This window comes from Saimiri boliviensis, chromosome X, assembly GCF_048565385.1.
Source record: "Saimiri boliviensis isolate mSaiBol1 chromosome X, mSaiBol1.pri, whole genome shotgun sequence".
In the NCBI taxonomy this organism is placed as follows: Eukaryota; Metazoa; Chordata; class Mammalia; order Primates; family Cebidae; genus Saimiri; species Saimiri boliviensis.
In genome coordinates, this window is record NC_133470.1 from 59,858,827 (window position 1) to 59,885,341 (window position 26,515).

Below are 26,515 nucleotides of genomic sequence, written 5' to 3' on the forward strand. Positions count from 1 at the left end.
TGTGTTTCATGATTATTAATAAAATTCTGTTATAATGACATGTGAGGAAAAACTGGTAAGTATGTGAGGTGACAGATATGATAATTAACTTGATTGTGATAATCATTTAACAGTGTGTGTGTGTGTATATATATATATATATATATATCAAAACATCATGTTGTACACTATTAAATATATAAAATTTTCATTTGTCAATTATATCTCAATGAAGCCTGAGGGGAAAAGAAGAAAATAGTAGGAGGTCTTCTTACAGCAAAAAGAAAAGAGTGAACTTCTCAAGTGTTTATCAGCCACATTTTACAGCAAAAGGAAATCAGTGAGCTTCTCAAGTGTTTATCACCCACAGAAATGTCTGATGTTGCTATAGGTCAGTAGTGTCAAGGAATACAGTTAAATGACTTAGAAATAAAACTACTGAAAATAAAAAAAAAATCATCCAGAATTAAGAATATGACTAAGGTTTGGAAAGTAGAGCATTTTTCTCCCAGGGAAAAAAACCTGCAGTCTTTATGGTCAATAAATGTAACCCTAAAGCATTTTGAGTTGAACTTATTTATATTAATATGCAATTCTTCTTTGTAGAATACTAATTTGTTACAGTGAAATTTCTATATACCTTTTCTCAAAAGCCAAGTTCAGCATAATATATGCCCAAATAATTAGATAGGACTTTAAGAGCTAAACACAGTTTAAATTCTGCCAGGACAATGGAGCCTACTAAGAAATTATCTAGATTGTGAAAAAAAATGTCTATATCAACAGCCTCTTTCTCATCTACTTATCCCTACCTTCTGCCAGGAGCAGACATAGGGAGCTCAATACTCTAACACTCACAAAAGAGGAGGAGAAGGAGGGAAAAATGGTATTTTATTAAATAAACAAACAAAAAACCTCTTAAACATATTATTTCCAAACCTTGCATTCAGATTTTGAAAATCTGAAATTTTATATTTATAAAGCTCTCAGAGAATTTGTCATTTAACACATTGCAGCAAATACATTGACAATTCACAGTAAAGTGAGCTGAAGAAATCTCAATTTCATTCATAATTATAGCAGCTTTCTTTTAACCTGTGGTATCTCTAAGGAAACATGATCAAAAGAGTATGACAGAAAGCAAGGAGAACAGGAGCTATTTATGAACTTAGCAAAAGAAAAGGCAGAAGGGTGATAAAAACACAGAAAGATCTTGAACCAAGATGTTAACAAAAATCAAGGAAAGTAAATGAGCTTTTTAAATGATATCCATTACCATTCTTTACGTTGAATATTGTTCTAGGCTTCAATTTCAACAAAATTCTAATACACTACAGCATTTTGATATTATATCATTTGTGAAAAATAAGGTTTTTACTTTTAGACTGAATGAGTACTTCCAAATTATATATAACCGTTAGTCTAAGATATTCACTGTTCTGAAAAGAGTTGAGCCAGTAGAATGTGTACTCATTTTTGATGACCTCCTTCTGGTATAAAATCTACAGAAAAGGGTGCTTAATTAGCAGTTATTCATCTCTGATTGTATCACCAACTGCTGCCAATCGGTTTTTTAACACATGGATATAAAGCATGAAGTAATTATTCCAAAGGGTCAGGCGTAGTGGCTTACACCTGTAATTCCAACACTTTGGGAAGCTGACGTGGGAGGATAACTTTAGGCCAGAGTTTGAGACCACTGTGGTTGATATGGCGAGGCCCCGTCTCTACAAAAAGATTTTTAAAAATTGTTCCAAAGATTGAAAGATGTAGATGTTTGTTTTTATGACATTTTATTTGGGAAGTTAGTAAGTAATCCATGCTTGATCTGACTATGATAAATTTTATAATAAACTAGTGGAACGGCCACAAGAGAGTCCATCTACAATAAATAGGAAACATCACCTAAAGACAGCAGCAGCAGTTACCGTTTGTTAAGAAGTTTCTATTTCCCAGGCATGTTACTGAATACTGTATAAGACATGCATTATCATATTTAAACCCCAGAACAATTCTAAATAAAGTATCACAATATTTAACAATTTAACATTAATGTCATAGATGAGAACAAAGTCTGACAGTTGGTCTACTACTAGAAAAACTATTTACTGTGCTACAATTCCTACAGTTAATAATATTGGTAATTATTTTTGCCTCTTTTTAAACACTAAAACATGATAATTCCTTTTAAGGCATTTGCGACTATTTCACCAGGTTATTTTTATATTCCCAAAGATGTGGAAGAGAAAATGAAGCAGAAAGATTAAAATAATACGTAATTACTAGGGCTAAAATTAAAGTTTTTCCTGTTTTCTTAAATATTATTCTAGTGATGTGAACACAAAAGACTCATAATATACTAGCGCAATATAAATTTGTTATTTACTTAGATTTTTATGAAAATATCACTGTGGGTCACATTATATTACAACAAATACAGCCATAAAGATATGCTAGCTTATAATATAGATGTCTCATCATTATATTTTCTTTTCACGAGATTCCTTAGAAAATGATTAACAGATGAGAAGTCAACAACCAATGGCATATGTGCAAATAACATACGAGTCATGCCATGTCAAGCCTCAGCCTACTGTTATGACCAGTTCCTGGAGAACATTTATTTTTATGACTCCTAATTCACCCTTATTCTTATCATAAACTCCAAGCTCACCTCCAGTCTTAAGCTTCCAGAAGCCATCCATGGCAGCATTATCATTTTTTTTTTTTTTGGACCTCCCTATTCCTGCCTTCTAGGCATACTAGTCTTTTGATACATTGATGCCATAAACTTTGTGAGTGCTCTACTCCCAAATACGGGAATAGAACTCCAGCCTGTTCTATTAGGAATAATTCTTTATATAGAGTTTGATCAAACTTTGGACTCTAAATTACATAATCTATTTGCATCAGCGTTTTGCTAGTGATAGATATGCCTGTGAGTACTATAATCTGAGTGCCCAGATTTGAATTTATTTTCCTAAATGACAAACATCATATTCACAATACTTAGTCTATAGTTAAAAGAATCATAGGAGTATCTCCAAATAACTAGAACTAACCCTGCACTCAGCAAGGATAAACATTTAGTGAATTGATTTGATATATTTTACTCCATGATCTATTTTTTTATTTTTGAGACAAAGTCTTTCTCTGTTGCCCAGGCTCAAGTGCAGTGGTACAGTCTCGGCTCACTGCAACCTCCGTCTCCTGGATTGAAGCAATTCTCCTGCCTCAGCATCCTGAGTAGCTGAGATTATAGGCCTGTGCCACCATACCTGCTTAATTTTTGTATTTTTAGTAGAGACGGGGTTTCACCATGTTGGCCAGGCTGGTCTCGAACTCCTGACATCAGGCGATCCTCCTACCTTGGCCTCCCAAAGTGCTGGGATGATAGGCGTGAGCCACCGTGCCCAGCCTACTCTATGATCTTCGGATATTCAAAGCACTGCACCTTATGTGACATCTCCACAAAAATACAATTTTCACATATGCTCATTTAACTAACAATTATTGAGTATCTACTGTGTGTCAGAATCTGTGCTGGGCCTAGGTTTTCAGTGAAAGACAAGGTTCTCCCACAGTTCCTATATTTTTGTATAATTTTCTTGATATTTCCAGATTAAGCACAAGACTCCAAATCTTAGCATAGTACTCAGCATACAGCGTTAAATACTTAATTGACTGATATTAAAATGCCAAAATTCATCTAAAACTAAACATTTTAGCCAATACTACTCCCAATCACACCTCCACCTTATACTCTGGTGCCAGAGTATAGTAAGTACCAAGACAGCAATAAGTACCAAAGCAACAACAAAGTTTTCTATACTCCTGATAGAGATATAAAGGATGAATAGGGAAAAAGGAGAAGCTCTCATATTAAGAAAAGAACACCGGTCAGGAGTGGTGGCTCACACCTGTAATCCCAGCACGTTGAGAGACAGAGGCAGGTGGATTGCCTGAGCTCAAGAGTTTGAGACCAGCCTGGGCAATGTGGTGAAACCCCCTCTCTACCAAAGATAGAGAAAATTAGCCAAGCATGGTGGCACATGCCTATGGTCCCAGCTACTTGGGAGGCTGAGATCAGAAGATCACTTGACCCCAGGAGAAAGAGGTTGCAGTGAGCAGAGATCATGCCACTGAACTCCAGCTTGGGTGACAGAGAGATACCCTGTTTAAAAAAAAAAAGAACGAACGAAAGAAAAAAAAGAAGAAAACACATTTTTCTATGAACTATGAACTGGCAATGTGTAAGAATAATAAACAATACATATTAAAAGAGTAAATAAACATAGCATATTGGCTTCTGAAGTCAGAGAAGGTTTAAACTGCCCAAGTACTCTACAGTAAATATTAACTGACATCTATGATAATATTCCTGAATTTACATTCATTTTTTATGTTACCTAAGCCAGAAAGAACTTTCTTCATATCTATTATTCTTCTGAGTTTCTGATCCAAACTTGTAACAGAGTTCATGAAGATACGAAATCTGTAAAAAAAAAAAAAAAAAAGGCATTAGATTCATGATTTCCTTAAACCCCAACACACTTTGGGAGGCCGAGGTGGCAGCGAGCCATGACCATGCCACTACACTCCAGCCTAGGAGACAGAGCAAAACTTCATCTCAAAAAAACAAACAAACAAACAAAATACTTAATGTGTCCTATACATCAAAATAAGCTTCGTTGTCAAACCCTCTAAATTTGTATAAGGATAAACTGCAAAACATTCAGGTTGGGGAATTAGTTATGTATGGAAAAAGTATGACAATAAATTACTAATAGAAGTTAAAAGATCCTTTGTAACAGGAAATGAGAGACTCAATAATTGCCCAGCCAAAGTGCAGGTTAAAACCCTGCTTTTGGTTGCCAGATCCAGTTAAAGGCACTGGAGCAGGAAGTATCTTCAAAGACAAAAAATCACTATTGATGAGGAGTGAGGAGAAAATGAATGGCTGTTTTTTGTTTTTTGTTTTTTGTTTTGTTTTGTTTTGTTTTTTCAAAATGGAGACTACTTTAAAAATTCTGAAGCTCTGTAATGTGTCTAAAGCACTATCTAGTCAAAAGACTTATTTAGAAATAATTACTTTTGTGGACACTCTTGAGCAACAACAATTATTTTCTTTAGATAAATTACCATTGAGATGAAAGTAGGAACAAGTATGTGAGTGGTGCCATAGGAATTGGCATCTCAGTTCCTGCATTAATGCCATGTTTTACCTAATTTTCATCTCTAAAAATACTGGGAAACTGCATAGGAGAAATTTTAATGCTAATATTTTATCCAAATATCCCCTCAGTGTTTATAGAAATCATCTACCTAGAAATTGATTATACCCATATAAAAAGTATTTTATAAGTTTTACCCGAATAAGACTACAGAAACAGATCCTCAACTAGGAATCCAAGATCTGAAGCAAGTTATCCATAAGTAATGTGTAAAGACCTGCCTTGCTTCAAAAAAGCTTCCCTTTGAATTACAGTACATTCAGATAGCAGAAGTTCAATATGCATGTCTGAGCACATCAGACCTACTATATATTTGAGTCTAAAATAAAGAATAAGCCAAGCATGGTGGCACACGCCTGTAATCTCAGCACTTTGAGAGCCCAAGGAAAGTGAATTGCTGGAGGCCAGGAGTTGAAGACCAGCCTGGCCAAAATGGTGAAACTCCCATCTCTACTAAAAACACAAAAATTAGCACAGCATGGTGTCAAGTGCCTGTAATCCCAGCTATTCAGGAGGCTGAGGCAGGAGAACCTCTTGAACTCAGGAGGCAGAGGTTGCAGTGAGCCGAGATCACGCCGCTGCACTCCAGTCTGGGTGACAGAGTGAGATTGTCTCAAAAAAAAAAAAAGAAAAAAGAAAGAAAACAGAAAGAAAGAATAAATAAGACCAAGTGTTTAATAGCACTACAGGGTGACTATGGTCAATAATAATTAAATTATAAATTTTAAGCAGGGCACGGTGGCTCAAGCCTGAAATCCCAGCACTTTGGGAGGCCAAGGTGGGTGGATCACTTGAGGTTAGGAGTTTGAGACCAGCCTGGCCAACACGGTGAAACCCTGTCTCTACTAAAAATACAAAAATTAGTTGGGTGTGGTGTTGGGCGCCTGCAATCCCTGCTACTCAGGAGGTTGAGGCAGGAGAATCGCTTGAACCTAGGAGGCAGAGATTGCAGTGAGCCAAGATCGCGCCACTGCACTCCAGCCTGGGCAACAGAGAGAGACTCCGTCTCAAAATAATAATAATATTATTATTATTATCGTAAAATAATACACATTTTAAAATAACTAACATAATATAATTGGATTGTTTGTAACACAAAGGATAAATGCCTAAAGGGACAGATACTCCATTTTCCATGACATGATTATTATCAATTGCATGCTTATATCAAAACATCTTATGGACCCGATAAATATATACAACTACCATATATCCACAAAAGTAAAAATTTTATTATTTTAAAAAAGTTAAAAAAAAAATTTCAACACATTTCTCAACAGTCACATTGGAAGCTAGATGAGAATCTAACTAATGTTTTCAAAATACTCAGCAAAAATTATTTCCAAGTCCAAATTTTATAACCAGTGAAGGCATAAATTATGATGGTGCAATAAAAATATGTTTAGACATGCAAACTCTTCTAACAATTTTCATCCCATGCAACCATTCTCAAGAAACTACTGAAGGATATGCCCCACAATATTTACGGAGTAAAATCAGAAAAAGAAAGACATAGGATTCAAGAAAAAGGGTTACAATCTAAGAGGAAGTTGAAAGGAATTCTCAAGTCAATGGAGGAGGAAAATCTCAAAACGATAACTGAACAGGATGCTTACACAACAATCTGTAGATTAGAGAAGATTCAAAACTGACAGCTATTTCTTTAAGCAAGTGAAATTGATAAAATAACTAATATATTCTAACATATTGAAAAGAAGTATACATAATTAGGGAAGAAATAATACCAAGTACATGAAATACTAAGTAATCAGGAAAACCAATACAATTAACTACAGGGAAAAACAAACTTTTGTGCAAGAAAAGAAAAGTTATCATAGTACTTTATATGATTGAACTATGATAGTATTTATATAAACACTGGAGTGTAAACACTCAATATTAATCTAACCAAAGTTATGATATAACTATACAGAGATGATGGAGTGACAAGAAGTGAGCATATGTGTTAGGGGTAGAGGGAAAAAGAAAAGGAACTAAATTCATCTTCTAAAATCAGAAGTCAATATATAATATCTAAAAAGTAAAAAATCAAGCAGCAGTATAAGAACACTATGTAGAGAACCTTCCTGCTGCCGCAGTCGCACCTCGCTGCTCCAGCCTCCGGGACACATTCCAGCCTTTCAGCCTGCGACCAGCTGAGAAAAAGAATTACATTTTTTTTTTTTTTGCCCCGTACATACCTTGAGGCGAGCAAAAAAATTAAATTTTAACCATGAGGAAAATCGTGCACATCCAGGCCAGTCAGTGTGGCAACCAGATTGGTGCCAAGTTCTGGGAGGTGATCAGTGATGAACATGGCATCGACCCCACTGGCACCTACCTTGGGGACAGCAACCTGCAGCTGGACCGCATCTCTGTGTACTACAATGAAGCCACAGGTGGCGAATATGTTCCTCCTGCCATCCTGGTGGATCTAGAACCTGTGACCATGGACTCTGTTCGCTCAGGTCCTTTTGGCCAGATCTTTAGACCAGACAACTTTGTTTTTGGTCAGTATGGGACAGGCAACAACTGGGCCAAAGGCCACTACACAGAAGGGGCCAAGCTGGTTGATTCTGTCCTGGATGTGGTCCGAAAGGAGGCCGAGAGCTGTGACTGCCTTCAGGGCTTCCAGCTGACCCACTCACTGGGTGGGGGCACAGGCTCTGGAATGAGCACTCTCCTTATCAACAAGATCCGAGAAGAGTACCCTGATCACACTTTACAAAAGAAGACATACATGAGGCCAACAAACATATGAAAAAATGCTCATTATCACAGGTCATTAGAGAAATGCAAATCAAAACTACATTGAGATACAATCTCACGCCAGTTAGAATGGTGATGATTAAAATATCTGGAGACAACAGATGCTGAAGAGGATGTGGAGAAATAGGAACACTTTTACACTGTTGGTGGGAGTGTAAATTAGTTCAACCATTAGGAAGACAGTGTGACGATTCCTCAAAGACCTAGACATAGAAATTCCATTTGACCTAGCAATGCCATTACTGGGTATATATCCAGAGGATTATAAATCGTTCTACTATAAGGACACATGCACACGAATGTTCATTGCAGCACTGTTTACAATAGCAAAGACCTGGAACCAATCTAAATGCCCATCGATGATAGACTGGACAGGGAAAATGTGGCACATGTACACCATGAAATACTATGCAGCCATCAAAAACGATGAGTTTCTGTCCTTTGTAGGGACATGGATGAACCTGGAAACCATACTTCTCAGCAAACTGACACAAGAACAGAAAATCAAACATCTCATGTTCTCACTGATAGGTGGGTGTTGAACAATGAGAACACATGGACACAGGGAGGGGAGCATCACACACTGGGGAAACAGGGGAGGCACAAAGCGGGATGGGGAGTTGGGGAGAGATAGCATGGGGAGAAATACCAGATATAGGTGATGTGGAGGAAGGCAGCAAATCACACTGCCACGTGTATACCTATGCAACAATCTTGCATGTTCTTCACATGTAACCCAAAACCTAAAATGCAATAAAAAATAAAAAATAAACACTATTTAGATATATGGAGTTATGTAAATACAAAAAGAGCCAACTAAAATAACTGAAAGTAGCTGTTATGTGAAATAAAAATTATAAGTTAAGATAGGTACTGGTAATCTTGGTTTTTCAGGGGGTTTTTTGTTCCGTTTTTTGAGATAAGAGTCTTGCTCTATCACCCAGGCTGGAGTGCCTAGTGCGTTCGCAACTCACTGTAACCTCTGTCTCCCAGGTTCAACCCATTCTTGTGCCTCAACCACCCAAATAGCTACAATTACAGGCACCTGCCACAAAGACTGGCTAAGTTTTCATAAGTACTGGTAATTTTGTAACAAGAACTGTAAACTTATTTTACTCTTTCTATTTATTTATTTATTTTTGCATTTTAGGTTTTGGGGTACATGTGAAGAACATGTAAGATTGTTGTATAGGTTGACACATGGCAGTGTGGTTTGCTGCCTTCCTCCCCATCACCTATATCTGGCATTTCTCCCCATATTATCCCTCCCCAACTCCCCGCCCCCTACTGTCCTTCCTCTATTCCCCCTCCCCCACAGACCCCAGTGTGTGATACTCCCCTCCCTGGGTCCATGTGTTCTCATTGTTCAACATCCACCTATGAGTGAGAACATGCGGTGTTTGATTTTCTGTTCTTGTGTGAGTTTGCTGAGAAGTATGGTTTCCAGGTCCATCCATGTCCCTACAAAGGACACGAACTCATCATTTTTTATGGCTGCATAGTATTCCATGGTGTATATGTGCCACATTTTCCCTGTCCAATCTATCATCGATAGGCATTTGGGTTGGTTGCAAGTCTTTGCTATTGTACTCTTTAAACTATGTATAGATACACACAGATAAAATAAAATTACATGTAACAAGGAGGCATTAAGAAGTAAACTCCATACTTTAAAAAATAACAGTGACAACATAGGTAAAAATCAGTACTAATATTTGTTAGAATGAATCACAAATGTTCTAATGGCTACAAAAGGAGTCTCAAAACATGAACAAATCTTCAAACATGAACAAATCTGGCCAATCTTTCCATATACTGTAAATATTTAGTTTAAAAGTATATGACTCACTTAAAATTTATGGAACATGTTGTTACAAAAATTCCAATGAGTCATTTTTAAGGCTCAAATGATTTTGAGTTTGGGATGAAACTAGATAATCTTAAGTGATTAGGCTCTCCCAAATACGTAAAGCAGTGGGCAGAAAGGTCTGCAGAAAGCAATTATATGCCTAAAAGTCCATAACAGGCAGAAAACTGAATTTTACATCGAGAGGAGTAATTCATTTCCATGCCAAGAGATTGGATTTTACTACATACAGAGAGGTACAGAATATTTACACATTATGTTTCAAATATTTGGCTACAAAATGGTAAATCTGAATAAGGAAAAGAGAATAAAAGAATTGTAATAAAGAGTAAGCAGCCTAGACCTCGTTTACAAGCTTTGTGTACCACAGAGCAGCAATCAAATCTAGTTAAATCTTGAATGAATTACTTCAAAGAGTTTCAGAGATCAATTGCCTATTTTCTTTTTGTAAATAAAAGCTTCATAATGAAGTAAAACTCTATACAGAAGATAAATTCTAGAAGAAACTGAAGATAGAAATGAAAGATAAAAAAAGGCAAGCCAAAGCCTACAAACTACTCAAAATAAAATTCTGATTAACAGGAGAAAGAGATAAAGAATTATGTAAATGAGCTGCTACCAGAGATTTTTATTACAAAAAATACATACATAGGCCCACATACCCTCTGTGTTATGGCTCAGGGCTTCTCTAAACCGAGGACTAGGAATTTTTATAATGAAGTGATCTTTGAGACCATGTCACACATTCTCACTTTATAGATGAGGATACTGATTTTCAGAGCAGTGAAATGTCTCACAACTAGCCATACTAGTGAATAACTCCTCCTACAAGGCTGTATGGAGATCATGAACATTGTCTTGAGTAATTAATTACATGAGTCTCAAATATCAAAGAAAGAATCCTTATGTTCTACTTATAAAAGTAAGTATATGCAAACATTTTTTAAAAATAAATGTTCAAAATATAAGAATTTTCTAACTTTCACTAAATACGGAAGCTCCATTAAATAAAACATCACTGTGTCCCAGTTATTCCAGTTAGTAAATTTTTTACTATACACTTATAGAACCTGGACACTAAACCATTACAGTAGTTCCCCCAATCCATGGTAACCACCTCCCAGCATGGCTTCAGTTATCCAAAAAAAGAAGGGTGAGTATAATTAAAAAAAAAAAAAAAGTATTTTGAAAGAGAGAGACCACATTCACATAACTTTTATTACAGGGTATTGTTATAATTATTCTATTTTATTAGTAGTATTATTCATTTTTTTCAGTGTCTAATTTATAAATTAAAATTATCATTAAGTATGTATATATAGGATTTGGTACTATCCCCAGTTTCAGGTATCCACTGGACATCTTGGAACATGTCCTCCATGGATAAGGGGGGACTACTGCATTGCTATCCATTTCATTGTTTGACATCACACCTCTATCAAGCTTCTACAAGTGCTGTGTGGCATATATTTACTTTAAAATAGAAGTTAATTAAGTTTGACTTGCTTAAGAGTATGTTTTCTTGGTTTTGATTCTTTAGGACTTCATAAAATCATCTTAAGAGAATTAGATACATCTTTCTAAAATTTTATTTAACTTTTTAAAACTTTTTATTTCCATAGGTTATTGAAGAACAGGTGGTGTTTAGTTACATTAGTAAGTTCTTTGATGATTTGTGAGATTTTTGTGCACCCATCACCTGAGCAGTATAAACTGCACCCAATTTGTAGTTTTCTATCCCTCTTCCACTTCCCACCCTTTCCTCGAATCTCCAAAGTCCATTGTGTCATTTTTATGCCTTTGCATCCTCATAGCTTAGTTCCCACTTATGAGTGAGAAAATACAATGTTTGGTTTTCCATTCCTGAGTTACTTCGATTAGTGACTGGTATCCATTCTTTATGTACTTTCTCTTCCTATAGCAGTGGCCACTTGAATAACAAGCATTTTAAAAATTTATTTTTATAGTTCTATAATTCTCCACGGGGATGGAGATTCTGAGGACTGAGTGGTCTCCCTGGTAAGAGTCTATGCGATCATTCTAATATAAGAAAGTATTCTCATGCCTGTAATCCCAGCACTTTGTGAGGCTAAGGCAGGCAGATCACTTTAGGTGAGGAGTTTGAGACCAGCCTGGCCAACATGGTGAAATCCCAGCTCTACTAAAACTACAAAACTTAGCCAGGAATGGTGGTGCATGCCTGTAATCCCAGCTACACGAGAGGCTGAGGCAAGAGAATTGCTTGAACCCGGGAGGCGGTAGTTGCAGTAAGCCAAGATCACACCATTGCACTCCAGCCTGAGTGACAGAGTGAGTGAAACTCTGTCTCCAAAAAAAGGGTATTATTCTTCCACCCAGGAGATGAGCATGTAAATTCAGAGCCCAGATAGGGTGAGAGAACACAGACATGAAATAATGGTAAGGCAAAGGGAGTCAGAGCAGAGGGAAGAGGGTAACCACCCAGGGAGAGAAACCCAAAATGAAGAGTCAGAGTATGAGCATGGAGAAGAGGACATCCTCATAGTGAATAGAGTGGCAGAGAACATGGGAGATTAGTAACATACAGGGATACTGATTAAATACATAAATATATTAAGGATAATTGAAGCTAAGTTTTTTGTTATTGGAGAAGAGAATTAGAAATATGGAAAATTAGGATGAATATTTTGTTTTTGGATTGAAACAGAAGATATCATGGTTGTCAGTATATTATAGATGACAGATGATAGATAGATTAGATAGACAATATAGATAAATGTAATGGACATGTATGAGTGTGTATGTATATGTATACATATGCTCTTTCCATTGAGAGGGTCTGCGAGAGCAGTGACATCCCAAAAGCAGTAAGGACGCATAATGCCCAGATCTTGTCTTCTTTTATTTATTTTTATTTTTTTTATTTTTTGAGAAAGAGTTTCGCTCTTGTTACCCAGGCTGGAGTGCAATGGCGCGATCTCGGCTCACCGCAACCTCCGCCTCCTGGGTTCGGGCAATTTTCCTGCCTCAGCCTCCTGAGTAGCTGGGATTACAGGCACGAGCAACCATGCCCAGCTAATTTTTTGTATTTTTAGTAGAGACGGGGTTTCACCATGTTGACCAGGATGGTCTCGATCTCTCGACCTCATGATCCACCCGCCTCGGCCTCCCAAAGTGCTGGAATTACAGGCTTGAGCCACCGCGCCCGGCTGATCTTGTCTTCTAAATAAGATTTTCTACTAAAATAAATAAGGACTCCTGAGATAAATAGCTAATTTCGTGGCTTGATCAAGAAAGCACACACGTGCCTGTAGTCCAGCTACTCAGAAGGCTGTGGTGGGAAGATGGCTTGAGCCTGGGAAATTGAGGCTGCGGTGAGCTAAAAATACAAAAACTAGCTGGGCATGGTGGGGCATGCCTGTAATGCCAGCTACTCAAGAGGCTAAGGCAGGAGAATCGCTTGAACCCACAAGGCAGTAGTTGCAGTGAGCTAAGATCATGCCACTGCACTCCAGCCTCAGTGACTCAGTCTGGGTGACAGAATGAGTGAGATCACATCACTACACTCCAGCCTGCATGACAGAGTGAGACTCTGTCTCAAGAAAGGAAAAAGGAAAAACCAAAGGAAGGTGAAAAAAGAAAGGAAAGAAGGGAAGGGAAGGGAAAAGGGGAAAGGGGAAAGGAAATACAAAATAAGCCTGGAATATTTTATTGTGCCCAAAAACACATAGAAGTCAAGTAACACCAGCAACATGGCAGACTAAGAGATCACAGCCCTAGTGTCTCCATAAAAGCAATGATTTAAAACTATGTACAGGCCAAAACAATTCTCAGAGAGCTCCAGAGCCTGTAATCCTAGCATTTTGGAAGGCCGAGGTGGGCGGATTGCTTAAACCCAGGAGTTCAAATTCAGACTGGACAACATGGTAAAACCCCATCTCTACAAAAAAATACAAAAATTATCCAGGTGCGCTAGGGTCTCAGCTACACAGAAAGAGGTAGGGCCAGCTGAAGTAGGAGGATCAATTGAGCCCAGCAGTTTGAAGCTGCAGTGAGCCGTTTTCACACCACTGCAATCCAGTCTGGGTGACAAAGTGAGACCTTGTCTCAGAGAAAAAAAAAAAAAAAAAGAGGAAGCTGAAGTAAATCTGAGGATAGCCACATAGAAAACAGTAGGAAGAACAGATCAGTTTTATTTTGCCTGCATCACTCCATCCCCTAGGTCAGGATAGTTCAATATCTGAAGGTATTCCTTCAGCTATGAGTTTCAAAGTGAAGGAAAAGGAGAACAGGAAAATACCAGAAGCCTTCCACTGAGGACTATTTCAGCCTTCACAGTGGAGGACCCCCACCCCCACCCCGCAGTCTTTTGCCAAAGTGGACCTGAGCTGCTGGAGCCACCAAAGCCCACACCAATGCACTTACCTGGAGCTTGTGCTACTGTGTCCAACCCCCGCCCCCCACCCCGCCAGGTGATGCCAAGAATCCCCCTTTGAGCTGCTGGCAACACGCACTCCCTGGTCCCACACTACCACATACCTCTTGGATTAGCATTCCCGTATGTATCCAGGACTAGCACCACCACACATCTCACCAACCCAGCACACCTGCACACACCCACAGGTGAAGATTTTTCCCTATCAAAACCAGTCTATAAACTCTGAAAGAGGTGACTGCTTCTAAATTCTTAGAAACATATAGCCTGACAACACTGAACCAAGAAGAAAGAGAAACAAAAGACCAGTAAAAAATAAAGAGATTGAATCAATAATCAAAAAACTCTCCCAGGGAAAAAAAAAAAATCCCAATACTAAATGGCTACACTGGTGTATTCTACCAAACATTCATAGAATTAAAATAAACCCTTCTCAAACTCTTCCAAAAAATGAAGAGGGAATATTTCCAAGTTCATTTTATGAAATCAGCATTACTCTGATACCAAAGAAAGACAAGGACACCAGAGGAAAAGAAAACTGCAGGCCAATTTCCCTGATGAACATAGATGCAAAAATCCTCAATAAAATAAGCATGGTTTAACACGTGAAAATCACTGTGATATATACTATTAACAAAATGGAAGATTAAAATCACATGATTATCTCAATAGATGCAGAAAAAGCATTTGACAAAATTCATTAAACATGAACACTCTCAACAAAATAGGTATACAAGGAACATAACTCAATACAAAAGGCCGTAAATGAAATACCACAGCTAACATCACAATTGATGGGGAAAAAAAGAAAGCTTTTCCTTCAAGATCTAGTACAAGGCAAGGAAGCCCACCCCTCAATACTTCTATTCAACAAAGTACTAAAAGTCCCAGCAACAGCAACTAGGCAAGAAAAAGAAAAAAAAAAAAAACAAAAACAAAAACAGAAAACATCCAAATGAGAAGGAAGAGTAAAATCATCCGTGCTTGAAAAGACATGATCATATATTTTGAGAATCCTAAAAACTCAACAAAAAAGAAGTTAGAACTAATAAATAAATTCGTCAAAGTAACAGGATACCAAATCAAGATACAAGTACCAGTGACGTTTCTATACACTAACAACAAACTAACCAAGAGGAGGCTTAAGAAAACAGTACATTCACAATAGCAACAAAAAATAAAATACTTAGCAATAAACTTAAAGAGGTGAAAGACTTCTACAGTGAAAATTATAAAACATTAGTGAAGGAAATTAAAGAGCATGTAGATAAATGGAAAGACAACCCACATTCATAGATTGGAATAATTAATATTGTTAAAATGTTCATACTACCCAAAACGATCTACAGATTCAATGTATTACTATCAAAATCCTAATGGCATTCATTATAGATAGGAAAAATAATCTTAAAATTCATATAAAATAATAAAAGAATCCAAATAGCCAAAAAAATCTTGAACAAGTACAAACCTAGGGGCATCACACCTCCTCATTTCAAAATATATTACAAAGCTATAGTAACCAAAACAGATTATTTTGATACTGGAATAAAAACAAACATATACACTAATGTAACAGAATAGAAGAGCCAGAAATAAATCCACACATTCACAGGCAACTGATCTTCAACATGAGTGCCAAAAACACACAGTGAAGAAAGGACAGTCTCTTCAGTAAAGAGTGTTGATGGATATCAACATGCAAAATAATGAAATTGGACCCTTATATCACACTATATACAAAAATCAACTCAGAATAACTTAAAGACTTTGTATTAGGCTGTTCTTGCATTGCTATAAAGAAATACTTGAGTGCCGGGCGCGGTGGCTCAAGCCTGTAATCCCAGCACTTTGGGAGGCCGAGGTGGGTGGATCACGAGGTCCAGAGATCGAGACCATCCTGGTCAACATGGTGAAACCCCGTCTCCACTAAAAATACAAAAAATTAGCTGGGCATGGTGGCGCGTGCCTGTAATCCTAGATACTCAGGAGGCTGAGGCAGGAGAATTGCTTGAACCCAGGAGGCAGAGGTTGGGGTGAGCTGAGATCGTGCCATCGCACTCCAGCCTGGGTAACAAGAGCAAAACTCCGTCTCAAAAAAAAAAAAAAAAGAAAAAAAGAAATACTTGAGACTGGGTAATTTATTAAGAAAAAAGGTTTAATTGGCTCATGGTTCTCTGCAGACTGTACAAAAATGGCACCAACATCTTCTCAGCTTCTGATGAGTGCTTCCAGAAGCTTATAATCATGGCCAGCTTCTGGTGAGGGCCTCAGGAGGGCAAACAGGAACCAGCATATCACATGGCAAGAACAGGAACAAGATAGTGGCAGGGTGAAAGGGGGGAATAGCCAGCATGTCATATGGCGAGAACAGGAGCAAGACAGTGAGGGGGGAGGGTGCCACACACTTTTTAAAACAACCAGATCTCATGTGAACTCAGTGAGAACTCACTTACTATTGTGAGGTCAGCATCAAGCTATTCATAAGGGATCCACCACCAAGATCCAATCACCTCCCACAAGGGCCCACCTCCAACATTGGACATTACCCTTCGACATGAGGTTTGGAGTGACAAATATCCACACCATATCAGACTTCATACCTGAAACCATAAAACTTCTAAAAGAAGACAAGGGAAAAGCTTCTTGAAATTGGTCTTGGCAATGAGTTTTTGTGTATGACTCTAATAACACAGGCACCAAAACCAAAAATAAACAAGTGAGATTACATCAGACTAAAATGCTTCTGCACAGCAAAGAAACTCCATCAACACAGTGAAAAAGTATCCTACAAAATGAGACAAAATATTTGCGAACTATATATCTGATGAGGAATTAATGTGCAAGATATGCAAGGGACTCATACAACTCTATAGCACAAACAAACAAAAAAAACCCAGGTTCCTCAATTTAAAAATGGGCAAATGATCTGAATAGACCTCTCGTCAAAGAAAATATACAAATGGCCAACAGGCATATGAAAAAGTGTTCAACATTACTAATTGATATGGTTTGGCTCTGTGTTCCCACCCAAATCTCATCTTGAATTGTAATCCCCAGCGCTGAGGGAGAGGCCTAGTGGGAGGTGATTGGATCATGACCGTGGATTTCCCTCTTGCTATTCTCATGATAATGAGTTCTAATGAGATTTAGTTTGAAATTGCATAGCACTTCCCCCTTCATTCTCTCTTCCTCCTGCTCCAGCCATGTAGGATGTGCCAGCTTCCCCTTCACCTTCTGCCCTGATTGTAAGTTCCCAGAGATTCCCCTAAGCTATGCTTGCTGTACAGCCTGTGGAATCGTGAGCCAAATAAACCTCTTTTCTTTATAAATTACCCAGTCTCTGGTAGTTCTTTATACCAATGTGAGAACAAACTAATACACTAATCATCAGAGAAATTCCAATCAACACCACGATGGGACATCACCTAATACCTGTTTGTACGGCTATTACTAAAAAGTCAAAAGACAATGTGTCATTGAGGAATGGCAAATGGGGAGCCCTTGCACACTGTTGCCAATGTAAATTTGTACAACTATTTTGCAAAATAGTAGAAATGTTAAAAAAAATAATAAAACTACCATATGATATAGATAGCCATTTCACTTCTAGGTACAGTCATCTCTCAGTATCTGCTGGGGATGTGTTCCAGGACCCTCTATGGATACCAAAATCCACAGATATTCAAGTCCCTTATATAAAATGGCATAGTATTTGCATGTAACCTACAAACATCCTCATATACTTTACATCATCTCTAGATTACTTCTAATATCTAATACAATGAATATTCTATGTAAATAATTGTTATACTGCATTATTTAGGGAATAATGTAAATAATACAGTATAACAACTGTATTTGGTAGGAAAAGGAAAGTAGTAGGAAAAAGTATATACATGTTCAGGACAGCTGCAACCATCCTTTTTTCCCAAGTATTTTCAATACTCAGCTGGTTGAATACATGGATGTGGAAGCCAGGGTCACAGAGGGCTAACTGTATGTATGCAAAGGAACTAAAGTAAGGATTTTGAGATATCTGCATTTACATACTCATTGCAGCATTATTCACAATACTCAAGATATGGAAACAACCTAAATATCTGTTAACAGATAAATGGATAAAGAAAATGTGGTATGGATACACACACACACATTTATATATGTGTGTGTGTGTGTGTACATATATATATTAGCCTTATGTAGTTATACAGTTATTATATACATACATACACACACGTATGTATTAGCCTTAGTTTGTGTCACTATAAAGAAATACCTGAGGAAGAGTATTTTTTTTTTCACATTTTCCATCACTCCTAGGGTAATTTATTTTAAAAAGAGGTTTATTTGATTAACGGTTTTACAGGCTGTACAAGATGGTGCCAGTATCTGCTTCTGATGAGGGCTTCAGGCTGCTTCCACTCATGGTGGAAGGCAAAGAGAAGCAGACCTGTGCAGAAATCACATGGCTAGAGAGTGGAAGCAAGAGAGAGCAGAGGGAGACACCAGGCTCTTCTAAATAACCAGCTCTAGCAGGAACTAATAGAGAGAACTCACTCAATACCATGAGGATTGCAACAAGCCATTCATGAGAGATCTGCCTTCATGATACAAACACCTCCCACTATGCCCCACCTCCAACATTAGAGATGAAATTTCAACATGAGATTTGGTTGGCTTGGGGGCTAGGGGGCCAAACATTGAAACCTTAATGAAAGCCTTAAAAGAAAAGAAAATTGTCTCATTTGAAACAATATGGATAAATCTGGATGACATTATGCTAAGTGAAATAAGCCAGGCACTGAAAAGCAAATACCATATGACCTCATTTATATGTGAAATGAAAAAGTCAAACTTACAGAAGCAGAGAATAAAATGGTAGCTGCCAAGGGCTCAGGGGAAGGGCAAATAGGGTGATGTTATATATAGTGTACAAAGTTTCAGATATACAACATGAATAAGTTCTAGAGATCTAATGCACAGCATGGTGACTATAGTTAATAACAATGCATTGTGTATTGTATACCTGAATTTTTCTAAGAGACTACATCTTAAGTATTCACACCACAAAAAAATGTTAACTATTGTTCATTACCCGCCTATAAGTGAGAAAATGCAGTGTTTGATTTTCTTCTCTTGTGTCAGTTTGCTGAGAATGATGGTTTCCAAGTTCATCCATGTCCCTACAAAGGACATGAACTCATCATTTTTGATGGCTGCATAATATTCCATGATGTATATGTGCCACATTTTCCCTGTCCAGTCTATCATCAATGGGCATATATGGACACAGGGAGGGGAGCACTACACACTGGGGTCTGTTGAGGGGATATAGGAGAGGGACAGCGGGTGGCGGGGAGCTGGAGAGAGATAGCATGGGGAGAAATGCCAGATATAGGTGAAGGGGAGGAAGGCAGCAAATCACACGGCCATGTGTGTACCTATGCAACAATCTTGCATGTTCTTCACACGTACCTGAAAACCTAAAATGCAAAATATATATATATATATATAATATATATATATTATATATATATGTATAAAATGCTAACTATGTGAGATAATTAATATGTTCATTACCTTTATCACGGTGATCAGTCCAAAATGTGTATGTATATCAAAACATCAAGCTGTGCACCTTAAATGCATACTACTTTTTAATTTGTCAATTCTACCGAAATAAATATTTTAAAAAAAGACAAGTTGAGGCTGGAAACTGAAAGAACACAAATAGATCACCAGGCTAGTGAACCACTCTACCATCCCAAAAAAGACATAAAAATCAGCTTAAAGGGTGTCTGTCTTAATGACCAAATGTAGAAAGAGATAAGCATCAAAATAGTGTTTTAGACTGAGCACAGTGGCTCACACCTATAATCCCCACACTTTGGGAGGTCAAGGAAGACAGATCACTTGAAGTCAGGGGTTCGAGACCAGCCTGGCCAACATGGTGAAACCCTGTCTTTACTATATATATATATATATGCACATACACACAAAAATTAGCCAGGCATAGTGGCTCATGCCCACATGCATGTAGTCCCAGCTACTCGGGAGGGTTAGGCAGGAGAATCACTTGAACACTTGAATCCAAGAGATGAAGGTTGCAGTGAGCCGAGATCATGCCACTGCACTCCAGTCTGGGTGACAGAGCGAGACTCTATCACAAAAAGAAAAAAAGTAAAAATAAATAAATAAATAGTGTTTTAGTTTTGGGTAAGATAAAGTTAAGTATGCACCACCCTTTATCTCCCACTGAATGGAACAATAAACCTGGACAGAATGCATGTAGCTATTTGAGGCCTCAAAAGGTAATAGCAAAAGGCAAATAAAGGAAGAACACCAGAATTCAAATTAACACCAAACTGGTGGTAAGTTTACCATTCTTTTCCGCTAATATCCCCTGGCCTAAACTTAATGCATCCAGAAACTCAGAAGCGAATGATGTGGTACAGACTTAGGGTGCTTGTCTACATCTGGCTTGAGTTGCTCAGAGAAAGTGCAAATATTCCATTTTGGTTTTTGTTTCATCTTGCTTCCATTCTCTTGTGTCCAGGCCCTAGGCAATCCCATGGTGGCAACAGCAGCGGTAGCTAGGGGAAACCACAATGCTCAAAACTTTGAGAGAGGAAAACCTTACTCTCCATTCAGTGCAGCCACAGATCCCACAGGATGGGACGAACACCCACTGCTTTTTTTCCTGTCTGTGTCTTCCTACTGCTTGGCCTCAGTCACAGTGTAACTGCAGATCATGGATAGTTACTGGTTGGAGGACTGAAAAGGGTAGCTCAGAGAACCAGAACCAAGAAGACCAGAGAGAGAGAGAGAGAGAGAGAGAGAGAGAGAGAGAGAGAGAATCGCAGAGAAACAACAAAATAAAGTTGATTAAGTTCAAGGCTCATCCTACAATCTTAACAACCAGGAATCTCAACCTAATTTGCATAAAAAAACTTTGATAACTGAGCTAACAGATAAACCTCTGCCAAGTAGCAGGACTGACCAATGAGTGTCACATATGCAAAACAAATCTGAAGAGCACTGCAAAATTGAAACAACATTGGAACCATAACCCACAAAAAATGAGTTTAAAATTTGCCTGAATCTACCAGATTGATTACCTGGCCATAATAAAAATATCAACACTCCCCCAGAATTTAGATGAGACCCGGAAGCCAAAAATGTAATATAGAAAATGTGTAAGGGTTGGGCGTGGTGGCTCACACTTGTAATCCCAGCACTTTGGGAGGTCAAGGCGGGCAGATCACTTGAGGTCAGGAGTTCTGAGACCAGCCTGGTCAACATGCCGAAACCCAATCTTTACTAAAAATACAAAAAATTAGCCAGGCATAGTGGTAGGCACCTGTAATCCCACCCACTTTGGGAGACTGAGGCTGGAGAATGGCTTGAACCCAGGAGGCAGAAGTTGCAATGAGCTGAGATCATGCCACTACACTCCAGCCTGGGTGCAAGAGAGTAAGACTCCGTCTCAAAAAAAAGTCACCTTATGAGATATTGGCCAGGCACGGTGGCTCACACTTGTAATCCTAGCACTTTGGAAGGCCAAGGTGAGTGGATCACCTGAGGTCAGGAGTTCGTGACCAGCCTGGCCAACACAGTGAAACACCGTCTCTACTAAAAATGCAAAAATTAGCTGGGTGTGGTGGCAGCCACCTGTAATCTCAGCTACATGAAAGGCTGAGGCTCACTGCAACCCGGCAAGCAGAGGTTGCAGTGAGCCGAGACTGCGCCATTGCACTCCAGCTTGGGCAACAAGAGCAAAACTCTGTCTCAAAACAAAATAGATGTTAAAATAAGGGCGGAGCAAGACCTAAAAGCCTTCATCATTCATCCCCTCCACTGTAACACCAAATTTTCATAACTATCTGCACACAGAAAGGCACCATCACAAGAACCAAAATCAGGTGAACACTCACAGTACCTGGTTTTAACTACATATTGTGGAAAGAGGCATTGAAGAGGGCAGGAGAAACAGTCTTGAATCGCCAAGGCCACCCCACCCCCACCCCTTGGCAGCAGCTATGCAGTGCAGAGACAGAATCTGTGCACTTTGCAGAGGAAGAGCACGGTGACTGGGGGACTTTACATCGAACTCAGTGCCGCACAGTCACAGTGGAGAAAAAAGCCATGCTGGATTCAGTCAGCACCTGTGCACAGAGGGAGCATTTGGACCAGCTTTGGCCACAGGAGAATTACCCTTCATCCCAGTGGTGGAAACCTGAGTTTATTGGCAAGCCTTGCCACTGTGGGCTGAAGTGGTCTGGGGTCTTATGTAAACTTGAATGGCAGTCTAGGGCACAAGCACTGCAATTCCTAGGCAACTCCTAGTGTGAAGCTGGGCTTAGAGACAGTGAACTTGCCATGTGACCTAGAGAGACACCAGCTGGCACAGCAAAGGGAGAGCTTGCACCATCCCTTCCCCAACCCCAGGCAGTACACCTCGTAGCAATGAAAGTAACTCCTTCCTTCTGCCTAAAGAGAGGGGAGGGAAGAGTAAAGAGGTCTCACATCTTGGATACAAGCTCAGCCACAGTAGGACAGGGTACTGGGCAGAGTAGTGATGCCCCCATTCCAGGACCTAGCTCTTAGATCACATTTCTAGACATCCTGGGCCAAAAGGAAACCCACTGCCTTGAAGGAAAGGATCCAGTCCTGGCAGGATTAATCACCTGCTGACTGAAGAACCCTTGTTATAGCCCTGGAATAACCATTAATGACCCAGGGAGTATACCATGGGCCTTGGGCTCTGCGAAGTGCTGGCTCCAGGGGACACCCAGCACATTCCTAGCACATTTCCTGCTGTAGTGGCTCCAGCGAAAGATTCCTTTGGTTTGAGAAAAGCAGAGGAAAAGTAAAGAGGACTTTGTACTGCACTCTAGGTACCAGCTTGGCTCTTAGGGTCCCCAAATCCAGGTGTAGCCTCTTGGACAGCATTTCTGATCCTAGGACACAGGAGAGCCCCCTGCCCTGAAAGATGAGTCCCAGGCCTGGCAGCATTCACCAGAAGCTGATGGAAAAGACCTTGGACTTTATGTGAACATCGGTGGTGGCCTAGCAGAACACCCCATGAATCACTGATGGTGGTGGCCACAGGGAGAGGCTCCTCTGCCTGTGGAAAGGGAGGGAAGAGTGGGAAGGGCTTTGTATTGTGATTTGAGTGCCAGTTTAACTGCAGTAGAATAAGACATTAGGTACGTTGCTAAAGTTTCTGACTCCAATCCCTGGCTCCCAGAGAGCATCTCTGGACACACCCAGGGTAGGGGTGGAGAACTCACCATCCTAAAGGGAAGGGCCTTCCTTGGGCAAAGTCCAGTGCTGTGCTGGCTTTAAATCTGACACAGCACAGGCCCAGTGCTTGCATCACCACACCCCCAGCTCAACACAGAAACAGTGATTTCATGTTTCAGAGAAAGTAAGGGAAAAGAGCAAGAGTTTCTGCTTGGTAATCCAAAGAATTCTTTCAGATGTTATTCAAGGTCATCAAGGCAGTACTCTCTGTGAGTCTGCAAGAAACACACCATTATTAGGCTTGGGGCCCAAGTCCCTTTGGATAATGAAAAGCATCCCAAGAAGGACAGGCATGACCAAGCCTAGACTGAGAACACTACAATAAATACCCAACTCTTCAATGCCCAGACACTGATGAATATCTACAAGCATCAACACCATCCAGGAAAACATGACCTCACCAAATGAATTAAATAAGGCCCTAGGGACTAATTCTGAAGAAACAGAGATATGTGACTTTTCAGACAGAGAATTCAAAACAGCTATTTTGAGGAAACTCAAAGAAATGCAAGATAACACAAAGAAGGAATTCAGAATTCTATCAGATAAATTTAACAGAGACTGAACAATTTAAAAGAATCAAGCAGAAATGCTGGAGTTGAAAATGCAATTGACATGCTGAAGAATGCGTCAGCCTCTTAGCAGCAGAACTGATCAAGCAAAAGAAAACTAGAGCTTCAGGACAGGCTGTTTGAAAATACAGTCAGAGGAGACAAAAGAAAAAAGAATAAAAAAGCATGAAGTATACCTATACGATCTAGAATATAACCTCAAAAGGGAAAATCTAAGATCCATTGGCTTTAAAGAGGAGGTAGAAAAAGAGCTATAAGTAAGAAGTTCATTCTGAGAGATAGTATCAGAAAATACCCCAAACCTAGAGAAATATATCAACATTCAAGTATAAGAAAGTTATAAAACACCAAGCAGATTTAACCAAAAAAACACCTCAAGGCATTTAATAATCAAACTCCCAAAGGTCAAGGATAAACAAAGAATCCCAAAAACAGTAAAAGAAAAGAAAAAAAAATCACATACAATGGAACTTCAATACATTTGGCAGCTGACTTGTCAGTGGAAATTTTACAGGCCAGGAAAGAGAAGCATGACATATTTAAAGCGCTGAAGGAAAAAAAAGTTTACCCTAGGATAGTATAACCAGTAGAAAGTATCCTTCAAACATGAGAAAGAAATAAAGACTTTCCCAGACAATCAAAAGCTGAGGTTATTTCATCAATACCAGACCTGTCCTACAAGAAATGCTAAAGGGAGTTGTTCAATCTGAAAGAAAAGGATGTTAATGAGAAAGAAGCAATCATGTGAAGGTACAAAACTCACTGGTAATAGTAAGCACACAGCCGGGTGCGATGGCTCACACCTGTAATCCCAGCACTTTGGGAGGCTGAGGCGGGTGGATCACCTGAAATGAGGAGTTCAAGACCAGCCTAACCAATGTGGTGAAACCCCGTCTCTACTAAAAATACAAAAATTAGCCAGGCATTGTGGCATGTGCCTGTTGTCCCAGCTACTCAGGAGGCTGAGGCAGGAGAATTGCTTAAACCAAGGAGGCAGAGGTTGCAGTGAGCCTAGATCAGGCCACTGCACTCCAGCCTGGGCGACAGAGCAATACTCCATCTCAAAAAAAAAAAAAAAAAAATAGTAAGCACACAGAAAAAGAATGATATCACACTGAAATTGTGGGGTACAAACTTCTCTTGACTTAAGTATAAAGAATAAATGATAAACCAACCAGAAATAGTAACAACAACTTTTCAAAACATAGTACAAAAACAAAAAGACATGTTGTATAACATGAAATATGGAGCAAAAGTTATCAAATGCTTTGATAAAAAAAGACAAAGCAAAGAAAATTTTAAGAAATATTCCATATGGGCCAGGTATGGTGGCTCACGCCTGTAATCTCAGCACTTTGAGAGGCGAAAGTGGGCGGATCACTTGAGGCCAGGAATTCAAAACCAGCCTGGCCGACATGTTGAAACCCCATCTCTACTAAAAATACAAAATGTAGCACAGGCCTGTAATTCCAGCTACTCAGGAGGCTGAAGCATGAGGATCACTTAAACCTAGGAGGTTGCAGTGAGCCGAGATCACACCACTGCACTCCAGCCTGGGTAACAGAGTGAAAACAGAGTTTTAAAAAGAAAAGAAAAGAAAAAAGAAAAAAAGAGAAATATTCCATATAGCTTTTTCAAATTCCCTTTCTGGTAAAGAACAAAGGCAGCAAAATATTTCAACGATCAGTTACTTAAGTGGAACAGATCTCAAATAGAATCTCTGAAAGGTTACATGAAGAAGTAGTAATGATTTTTCCTGCAACGTGAAATAGCACATTTTTAAACTCTTGGAGAATGCAGATTTCACTCACCATTTCAGGGAGCCTCACCAACATATCTTTACATTGCAGTACACACATAGATGCTTTTTGAAAATCCCCTTGAAAAACTGCCTGAAAAAGACAAAGAATGTCAATAATCGGTTAAAATGAAATGACAAAGTTGTCTCTAAGTCAATTTTAGCATATTTTAACTAGTGTTTAAAAGTCTTATTTTGTTTTCTAATATTTTTAGCAATGCTAACTGTTCAAGCGAAACATGATAGCTTGCTCAGAATACAGAGGAATAAGTGGTAAGAATCTTTGGTGACAGAGTTGATACTGAATGAACAGGAGTCATTTACTTTTTCTGGAAATGCAAAAACTAGTTGTACTACCTTATGTTATTATATTATGACATAATGCTAGGTCTACTAGATGCTTCTGCAATTTTAATAGCTCTCGTATTCACCTTTATATTAGAGGAATTAAGTTAAACAGCAGTCTTTGTCTTAAAACAAGCTCACAATAACCTCACAGTCTGAACTGTTATTTATATCCACTGTGAAAAACAGCTTATCAATTAGCCAGACATGGTGCCACACACCTCTAGT

General features: G+C 38.8%; 2 protein-coding genes across 2 annotated transcripts in view; one reads left to right on the forward strand and one right to left on the reverse strand.

Moving 5' to 3' along the window:
• TEX11 (testis expressed 11) overlaps positions 1–26,515 on the reverse strand; it is a gene marked incomplete at its 5' end in the record, with an annotated part of 328,765 nt that overhangs the window by 259,644 nt on the left and 42,606 nt on the right. The window contains 2 exons of the mRNA XM_039475670.2: positions 4,389–4,474; positions 25,956–26,036. Of these exons, the coding sequence (XP_039331604.2) occupies positions 4,389–4,474; positions 25,956–26,036 (167 nt within the window). The remainder of the gene's footprint in view (positions 1–4,388; positions 4,475–25,955; positions 26,037–26,515) is intronic.
• Positions 7,365–7,974, forward strand: LOC120366603 (tubulin beta-4B chain-like). The gene has a single exon (XM_039475646.2). It carries the CDS (start codon positions 7,447–7,449, stop codon positions 7,972–7,974), a length of 528 nt encoding a protein of 175 aa, XP_039331580.2. The 5' UTR covers positions 7,365–7,446.